The 16967-nt window shown below is 35.1% G+C and overlaps 2 protein-coding genes across 5 annotated transcripts in view; both read right to left on the reverse strand.

Annotated features, from left to right (window-relative positions):
• Positions 1-12198, reverse strand: part of LOC105428004 (unc-112-related protein) — a 40800-nt gene extending 28602 nt beyond the window's left edge. The window contains exon 1 of the mRNA XM_089077070.1: positions 11702-12198. Coding sequence (XP_088933196.1) covers positions 11702-11840 — 139 coding nt within the window. The 5' untranslated portion in view covers positions 11841-12198. The remainder of the gene's footprint in view (positions 1-11701) is intronic.
• An 893-nt stretch (positions 12199-13091) lies between these two features.
• The window catches only part of Crag (DENN domain-containing protein Crag), a 10625-nt gene continuing 6749 nt past the window's right edge, over positions 13092-16967 (reverse strand). For 2 of the 4 annotated variants that reach the window (XM_089077068.1, XM_089077067.1), the window contains 5 exons: positions 16429-16676; positions 16090-16348; positions 15598-16002; positions 14960-15129; positions 13092-14793 (listed from right to left, as the gene is read on the reverse strand). In XM_089077068.1, the coding sequence (XP_088933194.1) occupies positions 14657-14793; positions 14960-15129; positions 15598-16002; positions 16090-16348; positions 16429-16676 (1219 nt within the window). In that variant the 3' untranslated portion in view covers positions 13092-14656. Of the gene's footprint in view, positions 14794-14959; positions 15130-15597; positions 16003-16089; positions 16349-16428; positions 16677-16837; positions 16934-16967 lie in introns of all 4 variants that reach the window. The other 2 variants (XR_016139319.1, XM_089077066.1) reach the window with 2 other exon arrangements.

The raw sequence follows: 16967 nt of genomic DNA on the forward strand, positions 1-16967 counted from the left end.
AACGACCATGGTCCGTTGTCGCAAGAACGATCGACCCCGATCGAGATCCGATCGGTGGTTTCAATCCAATAATAATAATAATAATAGTAACTATCACACACGCTATGACCCCATCGACGTGGGACAGAGGTGCCGATTGTGAGCACGATAGATTGAGTACAAAATGAATGTGCATGCGTGATTCTGTCTTTCTATTTTTATTATTGTGATACGAATGATATAGCAATTTGACTGTTTATTTTCCTCTTTTCTCCTCCTATTTTCGATATATCCGCGATACTTTAAGTTTTTACTTGCTCGGACTGCTCGTCACATGGTTATTTCGACACGTACTGTTCCTCCTGTTTGATTAAAAGAGGAGATTGCTCGTAGAAAGATCAGTCATGCAAGCAGGCCAGCTTCCGGACATGAAGCTTCAGAAAATGTGCAACAGTGGACCCATTGAAACGACCCATCGCGATCGTGTACAGCAGTCAATTACCTGCATCATCTCGCTCGACATGCTCGACGATACCTCGTAAAATATCGTTTAGTCACGACACACGTTTAAAATTAATCTAGAAATAATAACGCGACAAACAAACAAAGTGCAGAAGAAATTTAAGAAATTAATTGTTAAATCAATAAATAAAAATCTCTTTCTCAAGATGGATAAAATCCGCCGTATATATATATATTTTTTATTTATTTATTTATTTATTTACTTATTAAGATAAAATTAGCAATAGTGACAAAATAATTTAATATTAATTTGTTTTCTTAAATTGTTCTTCTACAGCAATTATTAAGGTAATCAAATAACAGTTAGTAATTGCGCTGTTGTAATTAATATAAGCGTTGCAAAAATATATTGTTATACGTTAGAACTTTTTGTCACTACGAGATTATGATATTCTATCGCACAGGCAGGCATGTGGCCTCGGTTCGATATATTCTGCCGGGTGTCGGATGCCGATCCCGAAGCACGTGACAGAAAACACATTCGTCACATTATTGAACGGCCAATGAACGCCAGCAACACCATGTGTATGTAGAGGCAAGAATCGATCTATAATACGCGCGACTTACGCGAGACAGAGAAGGATGGAGCAAGTCGGTCAAGACTCCTATTAAATCATCATCTAATGCGACAGCATTGTTTACTGTTCGAACAGCGTTTCATTTAAGAAAATAGATTCAGAGCGCGACGTTATAATGCCTATCTCGAATCGAGCATATATAAAGAGCATATATTCAGGAACAAACACGACATTTTAATGTCTTCCAATTTTTTTTATCTCAATATTAATATCCATATCTCTCACAAATAATCTGAATATAATTTCTTTTCTTGCATTCTATCGTTTTTTTTTTTTTTTATCTTTTTTGAGACGAATTGCGCTGGGCGAAAAACTTATCACGCAGTCTTGAAAAGATACGTTACTGGGAATTAATTTAAAAGTAATAACAATCTGTATAAAATTGAATCGAAGAGTTAAAAAGAAGAGTTAAAATAGAAACGGATAATATTGAAATGATTTTCTGGATCATATTTTTAAATGTCAAACGGCTGCATATGTGAGATTACTCATCTTGGTTATTGATCGAAGAACCGATTCACTCCAGCAGGCGTATCCGTAAATAATCCCATTTATTCCATCTCTCAGTTGAATAAGAACCGTACGGACGCTCTAATTGAACGGAATGAATTACGGGGATGTCGGTAGTTATTCCATCGAACCAACTAACCACATGGTCGACTTTTCGCACCACATCGTTCCCTGCCCCTCCCCCTCCCCCTCCCCCTCCCCCGCAGTTAACGTAACTGTACACCCTACATATGTACGTAGGGTCATTTGCGAGATAAGTGACGAAGGCAAAATTTATCAAGAGCAGAGAGAGAGAGAGATTATCTCAAGAGCATTAGGCGTAACGTTTTCACACAAAAAACCGGGCGCATTTAATTAACGAAAAGTAAAATATGAATTGCTGAAATAATATGCAATTAACAAATGCAAAATGATAATAATAACGAAGCTAATTACGAATGGAGCTTGCAAATAGATACGAGCAGGTGATTCAATTTTACCGTGGATCGCTGCGATAGATCAGCCATTAGCATTTACGCCCCTCGATGGATACTTATAACGTTTAATCAGTCGTGACATAATGAGAAGCCTCCATGAGGAATTCCGATGACGTTCGATTGGCATAACGTACCACCTGCGTTCCATTACTTATGTATGGGTAACGTGTATGTCACAGTTATTATTTCATAAAAGCATTTGACGAGGTCGACCTCGACCCTTATTCTCCTTGACGAGCCTCCACTGACTGATATAAAACTCTAATGTCTATTTTGCAGTGCTAACTGAGCTTTAACTAAAGCTAAACGGATATAATATTCAAGCGTACCCCGTAACGAAGATCTCTAAAGGTGCAATCATGAATGTTTACAGAGAAAATTAAGTGCATTTAAATGCATTGTCCGATATAAACGAAAAAATAGACCTTTTATGGACTACGGATTTTGTAGACTGGTTCCGACGTTTTTTTTACAAACAAAACATTTTATCGTTTTATAGGTGATTCTTTATCAAACAAAAAACACGGGAGTTTCAAAAGTAATATCAAGTCGAGTAATAAAACGGAAGAAATATGCGTGAAAAAAGGAACGTGAGTGAATGCAAATATAAAACGTAAAAAGAGAAAATAACTTAAAAAGCGTGAAAAAAAAATCGAGCATTTGAATTTTATTAATATTTTTATGTGTAGCCATATAACATTCTTATTGCTTCAGCTTAAATAGAAATATAAATGTTAATTATTAATTCCTACTCAATAATTCTTAAATTAATTGCGTATATACGTTATGGAACATACAATTACATTATATTATTAATTAATATTCGTGATACCTCAAACAATTTCCATAATATGTTTATTCACATCTCGTAATCATTTTTTTCAAACAGAAAATTTGAATGATGTAATACGTTGACCAAACGATTAGCAAACATTATGTAAATGTATATTAATACATCAATGAAAATAATTAATTTGTGTTTCACAGATTTATTTTTTGATTAAAAAAAAAAAAGAAATATTTCTACTCGCATAATTTCTTCCGAGCTCTCATAATTTTCCTTCAAGAAATATTCATAATCATCAGGATGTGGGTCAATTATTCCAAGTATTTCTCGAGACATTAGAAGCGAGAAGAAACACATTAATAAGGGTGCGGTTTGTTTGATCTCATCGTTGTCTAACTCACTGACGTTTCTAAGTTGTCCATGAGAAAAATTTATGTCGCCTACAATGTCACATCTCCGAAGCGATCATTTTTCGCAAACAAAAAATATGTGTTGCTCGCAAGTATTCTGCAAGTATCATATTTCCAAAATATTATCCGTTCGTCAAAAAAATTACTATATATGCCAAGGTCGATATCAAAAACCTGCTGTGCTATCTTTAAAAATTTTTTATTCGTAAGATAAAAAAAGGAGAATTAAAGGCTTCACTTAAAAAAGTTTCTTTATTATGCAAATTAAATTCATACTTACAGAATGCTTTTAACATGTCGCAAACGTAAATAAAATTAAGACTCGGTTTCGCTTAAAAAAAAAAATCACCTTTTTTTCGTTATCAATAATTTGAATAAGATTTCGCCTATCTCTGATCTAAAAACTCTTCGTAACGCTCTTAAATTCGACGATGACCGAGTGATTCGTCCCGCCGTGAATTCGCGTTAATCGTCGTGAATTCGTCGTCGCGACTTATAAGGCTCCTTCGCGTTTGTTAAACCGCAATAATGAAGTCACTCGGTCAAGGTTTCGGAGCAGAGTTTCATCGATGTGTGCTGAAACTGGCCGTCGCCAACGCCATTTCCTTGTTCGCGCGTAGCGCGTGTCGAACCATCTCGGGCTCTCATCACCGCCTCTCGAATATTTTCAGTCCGGCGTAACGTGTTGCTCCGTTCCCGGCACGTACAGATAGATCCCGCGTGTTCGAATTATTCGGAAGAGCACAACTACCATACTCTCTATCGCTCATGATTCACTCGGTTACGAAACCGACACGTTCGTCGGACTGTGAAGTCACGCGCTCTCGGTTAAAATTATTCATATCCGAGAAATTCTCAATTACATATGCGAAATGTGTTTTAAAGTCGACCTTGAAAGGCATAAAAAAAAAAAATTAGAAAATTTTTTAAATAAATCTAAATAGTTTTACCCAAAAAATAGAAATATCCCGATTCGCCGTGCAGTGAGATTTGTTAAATTAATTTGTCGATACGCTAAATTATATAAGAAACTTTTTTCTTCTATGTAAATGAGAAGAATGTTTGATGTTTAACATGTCTGATTATGATTGTTTGAGTAAAAAGATTTTGACAGTTTAAAGATATATAATTATTTATCGAGAACATTTTTCATTTACTCGATAATCATTTACTTACTTCGTCAAGCGAAAAGAATTTCATACAGAATTCTCTTCATGACTAATTGATTTATGACTAATGATATTAAAATGTAAGCATCGTCATCATATTTTAAATGCAATTCTGTGCTATTTGTATTTAATATACATATACATATATGGCCTTATTTGAAGACAATTAATTAATAATTAATAATTTTCATAAATTAACTCATAAATTATTAATTTTCATATGTTTCTAGCTCAATTATTTGAGTTAAAAATTCTCCATCTCTCTCTTTTCTTTTCCATATTGTTTTCGTATTAGTAAAAATTCATAAGTAACATTTTTATGACATTTAAAATGAAACTTCAAAATTTTCTTATTGGCAGTTATTTCGAAGATAAAAGCTTACTTGCTGTAGTGAAATTGTTATCTTGATTCTTTCAATTGACAGCTAACATGTATCGAAAGAGACGTGATTGTATGTCTACTTGCAATAGTAATGACATAGTCGATTTTTAACGTCATCTTCAATTAGCGTGACTAGGCGCTAACCAATCGAGTCGAAGCCTATCGCAAGTATTAGCAATATATAATAACTACGAGCGAGCTATTAGCATATCTTCATAAGGACAACAAGATTATCAATAGAATCCAATTATCGTCTCGTAAGTCGAAACAAATTGGACTTTGGAAGATCAAGGATTAAACCGAAGGTTATCTCGCCGAGAAAAGTAGAAGAAAACAACTAGTGTCTCGTTCTAGTCCGTCAAAATATTCTATGTATTTTCATAAAATATTATATATTTTCCATAAGAAGAATAGAAGATATTGTTATCCATAGAAGATATTGTTATAAAAACATAAGAAGCAATAGCACTTGCAATGCTTCGAAGTACAAAATTTTATGAAAATTGCAAAACATTTCCGATAAGAATATAACTTTCGTTATGATTGAAAAAATTCACAAAATCATATGAATAATTAATCGTGTAACTGATAAGAAAATAACGACAAATAAATATAAGAAAATATGTAGAAAAAAAATATGTAGAATAAAATTGATTTATATAAATTAAAAAAAAATTGATAAAGCAACAAATAAATATATATCACTCAGTCGGAGTAATGCTTTCGACTTTAAAAAGTGTTCAAAGGATGGTAACTTAATCCTCTTAAGCTTCTTCCGAGAAGGAATAGGATTCTTCGAGCCAATATCACGTGCAAACGGAATTAAATTGCTCCCTAATCTACGGCGCATCCGTCACCCTCTTCCCTCTATTCTTATTTAAAGTCAAGATTATTCGAATCGTACGTGCACCGAATAATACATAACTCCATCTGTAAAAGTTAGAAATCCTAAAAAAAAAAAGTGATAAACGTTTCCTCTTTCCAGAGATTTCTTCTCGAATAAAAAATCTATTGAATAGAAGATTATCGCGATTTAAAATATACGTCAACAGACGTTTCTTCTCTCATATAAAATTCTCGTGGAAAAATCGATCAAATGCAAATTAGAAAATCCAAGAAGCCTGATTGTAGAGAGGATCGTAATGCCTTTTACACAATCGGTACAAAGTACCGTAAGAATCAACCTCGTCTTCGAATGGCGAAACCGTCTAGGTACCTACAATGCATTATAATAATGCATATCTTGAGGAATATATTATAATATTTGCCATATGGACCAGTCATTCGACTTTAGAAAAATATCTGCTCTGAAAGTGACGTGCCAAAAGTTGTATTTCCTAAATATTTTCTTTAGAAAATATCGTATTTCGAGAAGTAAAACATCGCATTCTGCATTGCTGCAGCAAGACTAAATTTTATTTTATATTAAAACTCGACGCTGCAAGTGCCGGAGTTTTCAGTCTTTTTATTGAAAGTGGCTCAACACTTTCTCGCCTTGATATTTTCTGTGTAAGGATCATACATCGCTAAAGATTTAATACAACTTAATAAAATACAGATCGCTTTGTAACGCGTGCGACAACATCGTATGATCATTTTCATGAAAACGTTCCGTCCCTGTTGCGAATCGCGTAAGGTAGTCGTCGCCATATAAAATTACGGTAATCCGATGCTGTACACGTAATCCGAGCAGATAATTCGACTTAAGCGCCTCGCGGTGAATCGACCTTCGGATTTGACCTTCGCCTGCGCAAACTTGTCACTTCGATGACGAGGAAAATTCACGTGAAAATTCGCATATGATCCGCGCGTTCTCTTTTCCTTCGTCACATTCTATTCATTTAATAACGAGACATCGTAAAAAATTTACGGATGATTTACGAAAAAAGATCTTGTCATCTGTGAGTAAAACGAGAAAGAATTTCAAAAAATCTCGTTAAAATTAAAGAAAATAATGATGAATGATCTAATCCAATAATCTTTTTAATGTTAGAACGTTTGGAATCTTGACGCGTTAAAAGACTTTTCGCCTTTAATTAGTCGATTACGTGTTCCGAATCTAGAGTCGCGAAATTCGCGGTGACGAAAAGGAGAGCTCTAAACACGATGGCATTGCCGAGGCTTCGGCTTCGACTTCGGCTTCGCGGAAGAGCCGCGAGAAGAGTCGCGGTCTTGTTGTCGAGTTACTGACGTACGGTACATCGGCTCGGATATCTCGCCGACTTTTTCTCTCTTCGTGACGCTACGAAGCCACGTGTGTCTGACCAGCGAGCGTCAATTACACGAGGCTGATTTCGATAATAAGCGAACGAGAACGCTGAACGCGGGCCGATCCGACTTGGAATTTCAATTATCTTTGGCGCACGATCTAATCTTCGATAAAGAATCGTGCGATTGTAATATTACAACGATTGAATATTACACAGATAATTAATTAAACATGATTCTAAATACATATATATTTAAAGCTTCGACGTGTGAGATAAAATTTCGCGAAATGGAGAATCTTCATTTCGCAACGAACGCCAATAAACGTTGCATAACAGAGCGAAATATGATCAAACTACCACTATGAAGGTGTTTACGCAATGTGTTTACGCATTGTAACGCAGAAATTTATGGAACGAACAAATCGGAATAATGAGGCGACTAAAAAAGGACAGCTCGAGATCTCGAACTCCGTAAGCGCGCGTAAGCATTCATCGATTATTAATTATGAGATGCAATTATTGATATTGCATTGATTTTCTGCATTCTTTTTTATAATAAATAAATAAAATAAATAAGATATTTAATATGCGATTTAATTGTTTAATCTATAAACATTTCCTTTTTCAAGAAAACGCGACTATAAAACATTCTATATATTATATTTTCAATTTTCATAATAAATTTTTATTTTTTTAGAAATTTTACGATGCCTATGTTGTTGTTTATAGATATTTTTATCCACATTATGCAAAAATACTTCAATATTTTGATGCACTTGTGTGACATTTTCTCACTATTATTTCTGACTACAAAGGGCAGGCATTCTCTGAACATTTACACTTCCTTTGTTCTATTTTTAGGACACTGTCCTTTCCGCCTCAAAATTATCTAGGCCACTTCATTCATTATCTTGTGAAAAACAAAAGAAGAATACAAAAGAAGAATACAAAATTTTTTCATAAAAAATTCGAAATAGTTCGAAATCTTAGACGCGCTTTCAAGGTGGCAAATATTACATAAATTTGATAATATGTATGAATAAATTCATTCAAGTTAATATTCGCACATTTTAAAATAAAATATATGTATATATAATGTTTTTTTTATTAAACACACATATAAATTTTATTCAAATTTACAATAATTTCTTCCAACGTCCAACATTACATCATTATTACGTTGTCAAATAATCCTCAAAAATTTCAAATAATTACATATGTAAATAGAATACAAAGTTTATTTCTCAGGCTACAGTGATATATATCAAAATCTATTATTTCAAATTTATTACTTCTCATGGTGTTAAAATAAGCTCATTTATAACCAAAAGACCATCTTGCCAAGATCGAAGAGCGTCTTCCATTTGAAGGCCGATCTCCTGACCTGTTCTTTGTTCAAAAATATTTCTTTTTTCCTGTCGCATTTTCTCAGCATCACGTGCCCTCTAAATCTCAGATCCCGGGGTTTTATGACACTTGATCGAAAAATCACTCAAGTACGTGTGACCCATTGCGACGTGTCAGTTCGTGGTTACGTGCGCTCCGGGACACCCGGTGTATTTACATAAGGCTCAGCCACACCATAGGCCGGTAATACGCGTCGGTCCGGTTCGGAATCGTCGAGTGGCAAGATGCAGCGAGAACCTGCACGGCCACGCTAACCTGTCGGGTCCAGCGCGATGGAACAAAAAAGGTAAGAGGACCAGTCAACAAAAGATATGGCTGCCGGATTTTTCTACCTGGCCCCGCGCCATATCCGATGTTCGATGCCCTCTTCCCTTGAAAGTCGATCATTTCCCCGATGTTCCGAAGCCTGAATAATTATCGACAATAATGAGATTATTACTGAGACATTAATCTTGATATGAGATTGAATATTAATGACGAAGTAAGTACTAATAGAGGTCTTGTTAGGACAAGATTTAATTAATTACAGCAAAATTAATCGCCGAATATTGAAAGTAAGTTATTCAGCTTGCAATATTTTTAGAAAATAATCGATTTTAGATAACAAATTGATTTGTTTGTCGACCCTTCTTTTCAACAAAATTATCGTCTACGGTTTCATCCCATAAGGGTTGCGACGATTTCGCAGAAACGCGGTTGAATAATGCACTCGCACTCGTTACTTCACGTTATAATATATTCATGAGTCACGGAAATCTCCATATTATGTGAAGGAAAGCTTGATATCATTGAGATAAATATTTTATTCAGACTTTAGGATAAAGATAAGAGTAAAATTATGCTTGTTTGAAAGACAATCATCTTTCACGAACAAAGATTGGAAATTTGAAAAAAATCCCTTTTCTAAATGAGATCTTTTGAAAAAAAAGTGCTTTTTGCTTGTGGAAGAAATTTCGATTAGATAAAATAATTAGATAAGATAAAAATATTATAGATTAGATAAAAATACTATTATATCCAATATGAATTTTCCGAAAATTTCCTTTAAACGTTTCTCAGCATCTTAACTGCAATCATCATCGAATTGTTATGAATTATTTGAAAAAATTGAGAGATTGATTTTATATCGGTCCGTATTTTATACGCGTTCATCCTCGTCGAAATATCATATTCGTGTATTCACTAAACGAAAACGAGAACATCGGCATGAGATTATCATTATCGTACCTGGGAAAAAGGGTGGGCGACATATTTGAGATACGAGTTATTCCTTATCATACAGTTGGCAAGTAAACACTCGAATTTTTCTCTGACCGGAAACGTGTCCTCGGTACATTTTATTCGGAAATTTTATACCATCGCGTTTCTCTCTAATTAACCACGTAAACCACGCGAACATTTATTTTAGCGGAAGCAAACAAAATTTTTGCGGATGACTAATAGCAATTTTCGATCCCCTTCTTTCCTTCTTGTTGAATTTTTTTTAAATTTACGAATACCCAGAATGATCTACCATTATAGTAATAACACAATTGAAAAAATGCTGGATATTAAATACCGAATATCGGAAAAGAAATTGGAAACATATGAGGATATAGATTATGATTTTACATACGAATTTTGTGATGAATGTTTTATGAGAAAATTTTAACTGTATTTTCTCATTGTCTTTCCAATCGTTTCAATAATGGATCACCCTGTATACGGATGGATATGGGAACCGGCTCGTTCAATCGATCGAAATTGGCTAATTTAACGAGGATAAAACCATCCTGCATCAGCTTGGCTAATTATCCACGCTGTGCCAATGCAAAGGCGATCGATGTTTTCAGCCTCGTAAAATTAACCGGTTAAACGAGAAAAATCATCAATCGGTGGTCAAAGTCATATAAGAGCTGAGATTTTTTAATTAATTATTTCCTCGTGTCGGATATATTTTTGCAGAAAACTAAATGTAAAATCCAAAAAAAATCTCTTTTTATCATTTATGTTGGAAAAAATGGATAATTAAATATTAAAAATAAAACGAACTGTTTCTTTTGCACAAATATATTCATATGTACAGAAAAAAAACTTAGTCTTAAATCAAAATAGATATATTTTCATATAGAAATAAGAATATTTTAATCTTCTTAGAAAAATTTTAGTTTTAAATTCTATTGATACAAAACATAAATATTCACATATATAAACAAGTATATTATAATCTTCTGTATTATAATCTCGTATGAAAGATTTTTAGTCGTGAGTTGAGCAAAAATAATATGTGTGTTAATATAAAATTCAATCAACTCAAGATTAAAATTTTTAAGAAGATTATAATATTTTTGCTCATATGAGAATATTTGTCTTGATTTAAAATTAATTAATTAATTTTTTGTGTATAAATCTAGTTTACGTCACATAAATTATATTATGCATGATTTTTCCAAAAATATATTTAGAATACATAAGGAGAACAGTAAAATCTGCTTTAAAAAAGAAATCAATAATTAATAATATTATATATATATATTTAATTATTTTTTATTAGAAGTACAGAAAACATTTAAATATAAAATGTTTTATTCAAAACAGACATTTAATAACAAAAGATGTTCCTGATTAAAACGTTTATAGTTTTAAATCTAAAATATTATTTAAAAACATACAACCAACATACTTTTGAAAAATATAGACAGGAAATATAATCACATTCATCAGAACGTTTGTTTTGCAAGTTGGAAGTTTTTTTGTGCTGAGAAATGGAGTTATATTTTTAGATCCAAAAGAATAATCCAGTCTCAGCACAGAGAAAATCTCCAACAGTTGCAAAATAAACGTTTTATTGAACGTAACCATTGTCTTCAAATTAAACATCTTTTGAATTTGTATTTACTTTTTTCACATATAGATGTGATATTTAGAAGCAAGAATTTTCAGCAGAATTTTTAGACTTTGCAGCCTCTTTTGAAATAAATATTTAATACAGTCATCGTTATATGCTGGAATTAACGAGCATGCACAATGCGTGCGCGCCATTTTGCCGGTCACTTCAAAACTGGAGTTCGCGTTGCCGTCACTTCGCGATCTTTCAAATTCCACCTGTCACGCATCGAGACGCGCGTACATCCGAATATGCAGACACGACGAGAACGGGAGTCGAACGGCCGCGTTTTACGATCGTGAGAGGAAGTCAGGAGGAGACAGCGAGACGAAGGAGTGAGGAAGAAGAGAGGAAAAAAACAAGGCAAGAGAGATATGTGTAAAAGGGGACTGGTAGGGCACTCACCGAGATCTTCCACGAGGCGTAGCATGACACCACCGATGTGCAGTTCTCCCTTGACACGTAAACTCCTCTCGACCTGCAGGTCCGTCACGTAGACGCGCAGCACCCAGCTGCCGTCCACCTCGTGGCCGTCGGAATACATGCCGAACGATTTCTCTCTCTCTTTCTCTCTCTCTCTCTCTCTCTCTCTCGTTTCTTTTCTTTCTTCTTTCTCCGTCTATTCTCAGAACTCTGATAGATCGACGCGACAAGGAGATCGGTGTCGACCTCGAGGAGGTCCGGTTTTCACGCACGCACTCACCGCGGCACGATTACCCAGTCGCACGTCGTAGACAAAAGTCTCGCGGTTCAACGTCTGGTGAACATGTCACACGCGAGGATCGACCTCCGTCGGACTCAGGAGGGAGCACCAACAACCACCTTCGACACGCAACGCACCACTGTCGCGCGGCGACTGGCTTTCCCCTCTCGAGTCTGGAGGCGCGCGAGTACGCCACACATCTACACACGCCACACACACACACGCGCGCGCGCGCGCGCGCGCATGCACATGAGGAGGCACACGCACGCGTAATGGCGCGGAACGAAACGGCGGAACCGGGTTGCGCGCGAACCCGAGTGAAGTTGGCTGCGGTGGAGGCGTTTGGCTCCGAGAACGTCGCGTCGGTAACCTTCGACGTCTCTCGGCCGCGCTCGGCGCGTCGCCGTTCACTTCAAATACGAAACCGTACGAAATGAGCGCACACATATGATCGTACCGTGCGAGAGAATATAGGTGCTTAGCCCGATTTGGAGAGACGACGCGAGAAAGCGACATTAACGAAATGATCGAATACTACTGTGGAGGAGAATGCCCCATGACCAAAAATGAGCAACTTCGCGGCGTAAATGTTATTTCGAAACATTCTTCCGTTCCTTGATTTTTATAAATCTTCTATTTTATATCTAGATTCACAGATGATATTATCTCGAATAACACTTCAAAAGGTCTGTATTTATGATCCTTTCTCTCTTAGAATCGATCGTGCCTGAGAAAGGATCTGTTTTTACAAGAATTAATGTGTGCACTTACTTCGATTCAAGCGAACTGAAGTAAGCTGTTCTCCTTGTATACTAACTCGAGAATAGTTCACGAAATTTAAATTCCTTAACTTCGTGCAATTTATCTGTCAATTTTCATTTTCGCGAAATTTCAATTGTTTTTTTTTTTTTTCGAAATATATTTATCGAAAATAAAATTAATAGGATTAATGAAAAATGGAATTTATGATAAATCTCCTTCTAATAAGTATTTTTCAAATGAAAATTTTAAGTAAATTTATAAAAGTAATGATCTTATTATTTTAAACAAAACGGGCGAGATAAATTTATTTTCTAAAGCGAAACAAACGACTTCTGTAAAATATCTCAACTGATTTTATTTTCATAATCTACATTCATAGTATTGTAATGAATGAACGATATATTCATTCATGTTGTCCACCAGGATGAAAAGTGCACGGCACTGAAAAACCGCGTTTATGTGAGTCCCCTTGCGACGAATGATCTCTTCATCCCATTTCGACATAGAATAAATCGTGGGCAGCGTCAAATCTACCTAAGTTAGTTAATCTATTACAAATGCTTCGAATTGTCTAAAATTCATAAAAATATTCACTCTCACACTAAATATTTGAAGATAAGTAGCAGAGTTCAACACGCCACGCCTTGTGAAGAACACTTTTCACCTGGGACGCAGAGAAACGATACTTACGCTGTGTTTTATCGTGCAATAAACGATCGTTTCTATCTAAGAGTACAAGGAAAGAATACTGCGTTTCGTCATGTCACGCGCTATATTTCGCGAGCTTTCTCGCTCTCTCGCTCTCTCTCTTCTTTTTCATGGTAAAAAAAATAGTCGGTATTGGACGCCGCCTTGTTTAATACCGACAGCCTTTTTTTCTTCTTTCTTCTTTACATCGCGGATATTACATGTCGGACTGAAACATACTTAAGGTCACAGCACACCTGGAGGGAATTGAACTTGTAGTCGCTTTTCTTTTTTACAGTCCGTAAGTTCTTTGGTATTTATAACACTTTTCAATGTTGTACTCTTAGATACCGCTAATGCGCTGCAACACAAGTTACTGAATCACACAAAACAGAGGCATGCGCGACCCAATTCATTAATAAAAAAAAAAAGTTGAACTGTTAAAAACAATTACATTATAAACATACGAAGATCAGAGATGTACGATTAGTTAAATATATTATCGTTCAACTCCTATTGCACTGACTGATCTCGCGATTGATAGCATCGACAGCTCCGACTGATTAATTACGATTACTAATACACTGTTTCCTTCTCAATCACAATCTTCTATCGCAGTGAGAGAAAAAGAAACTCTAATTAATCGCGATTAATGTTAAAACGATATCGATGTTATCGATCCGATGGCTACTTCTGCCAGTTTTTCGCGTGCGTGCGTGATCGAAGTTCGAGAACTTGATGTAAATCCGAATCTAATGATTCGTCTATATCTTATTGCGCAAGCAAATCATCATGGGTGTCAGCGAGTAAGCGGAGTCTCATGAAGAAACGAGGATGAGGTAATGTTAGTTTGCACGTCAACGCTATGAGACCGACCGTAGAATGCCGATCGTATTTCGAGAAACGGTGCTGTAGATTGGACTCGAGCGTAATTCATCGTCGATAACATTAATAGTCCTTCGTGTTAGACAATAATAAACATTCAACATGTAGCAGTCGTCGCTGCCGTCGTCACATTTCAAGACATGACAAAATTTTAACATCGTCCCTTAGCACGCATCTTCATTTCGTGCGCAATCGCGCAAGTACTGTCAAAAAGTAGTTCGCGAGAATTATTTATACATATATCACACCTTCTCCGATCTCTCGAAAGATCTCGGAACAATCTTCTTCAAGCATCTTCGGGATTACGGATGCTTGTGCGGTCCTTACACGTTCAGTTGCTTGAAGTAATATTTGCAATATACTGACATCATCGTTGGCGGAGCATCGATTTTATGTAATAATTTCTCCTCATTTTCGGAGAATTTCTCCAGCGATAAACTGTATTCTCTGTCGAAGACGCCTATGAAAACAAAAATTGCTATTAGATAAATTAAAGTTGCAATTAAACTCGATAAATATCTCAATAGTTCGATCAGTTATCGGAAGATATATCTGATCATATCAGATAAACTTTGGAGATTGTTTAGACATGTATATAATTTTGTAACTATGTATACATAATCCACCTTGATCGATATTCGTTCTGCCTAATACAGTAAATGCCAGGAACAGTATATCCCTATATATAGAAAACGGATGATCGCCTGTTTGATGTTTACTTCTTTCTAAGGCCACTCTTATTATAGGTTCTGCTAAATCGTTGCAACGGACATATGTTATCACTGCTTGCATCAATCTAAAACAAAAAATTAATAAGGCAAGAGTTATTATATCTGTTTGTTAAAAACTTGCAAAATATATTGAAAACTCTCTTTTTCTTTTGGTAATCAATAAATAAACATATATTTAGAAAATAAATTACACCTGATCAAGAAGAGAACCAACAATTCAATTTCAATTATATAATTATTTATTGATTAATGGAGAGAAAGAAAAGTATTTGATATATTTTACAAATTTGTTTTATCAAATGCAAATATCATTTTATCGGAGAACATATCTATTATTTAATGTATCTTGCAAGAATTTACATGTATTTTCTCACTTCTAATGACATAAATTCAAGATTGCTGTAGTAAGCCTGCAAAAGTCTTAAACTTAAAGTTTAAATATTATCATAAAATCTAAACATTATTTATATGACATTATTTATATAACGCTTAGATTTTATGATAATCTTTAAAAATAATCTAATGAAACTTACGTTCTGTCTTCTGTGGAATTTGACTTCCACTGGAGATACATAGGCAAACGATCCATGTGTAACCGTTCATTATCCCACATGGTTCTAACACCCACCGCTCCTATAGTTCTCTGAAGTTCCGAGTTCTTATCATTATTCAACCAAAGATCAGGTAGATGACTTGTTAAGTTAATCCTTTCGAAATACCATATCAGATTCCAATATACTATCGGATGTTCTTGAATAAATCTGTGCTTGGTGAGACATGCGTCCCCTTCTTGACTTAGGACGCTTTCCAATTCTTTTCTTAGAACCAATGGATTCAAATATGGTACCGTTATCGGTTCCAACGACTCCTTTGGCTGATCTAACAATTCCACTAATGCTCCCATGAGAGGATCATTATTCTTCTCGCTAGATTCACATCTACATAAGACAAATGTATTTTTAATGTATTTTTAATGTTAATTTTATCAAGGACAATACCGATTACGACACGATCGCTTTAATCACCTATAATCTAATATTGTAACTGTGAGGAGAGGTACAGTAGCCTTGTCACAATACTGGCAGACAGTGTTTAAGTTGGAATCTTCCGGCTGCCAACCAGCCATTATCTCCTCATCGTATAGAATGGCAGCGCAATGATGGCATCTACTGGCACTAGAAAGCACAAGCTCAATGGCAAGACGTTCCTCCAATTCTCTGGTACCCTTTGGATACAGACACTCCGCGAGCTCGTACAATGAACACAAATCTAAATTTCCATCACCTAATTAAAAAAAAAAAGAGATGAAATTATCATGCGATGTAAAGATCAATATCCGATAATTATAATAATTTATATTCTACCTGATGCTCTCATGGAAGTCTCGTTTCGATCTTGTATAGATCCATCGGTGAGAGAATCTAAAGATTCATGCGATACTCCGTATGCTATTTTTTGTTCGCGTTCCTTATTTTTTACTGGTGTGCTTGTCGCCGAGATGGCTTCTTTTATTTCGTCAAATTTTTTTACCACTGTCGTCGCAGCAGATTTCAAACTATTCAGACCGCCGAGTATTATTTCGTTCGATTTCTTTCCTGTTAAACTTGATGGGCTAAAATAAGAATTAATAGAAACATAGATTCAAGAATGACCAGAAGAAAAAAACTACTTATATACACATATTAAAAATTTAAGACTAGATAATGTGAAAAGATACACATAAAAGCCGCGTATCTAATGAGCATCTGTGCAACTAACATATACATTACGTACCTGATGTAGCTGGAGAGACTAAGAGATTCAATAAGTTGATTTGATGATATTAAATCCTTATTTTTAGCAAACGCCAATCCACCCGTGGAGTATCGTCTACATTTAACGAATAAAATAACAAAAACCAACT

Source organism: Pogonomyrmex barbatus, unplaced genomic scaffold (assembly GCF_055798465.1).
Source record: "Pogonomyrmex barbatus isolate J1 unplaced genomic scaffold, ASM5579846v1 scaffold2, whole genome shotgun sequence".
Taxonomy (NCBI): Eukaryota; Metazoa; Arthropoda; class Insecta; order Hymenoptera; family Formicidae; genus Pogonomyrmex; species Pogonomyrmex barbatus.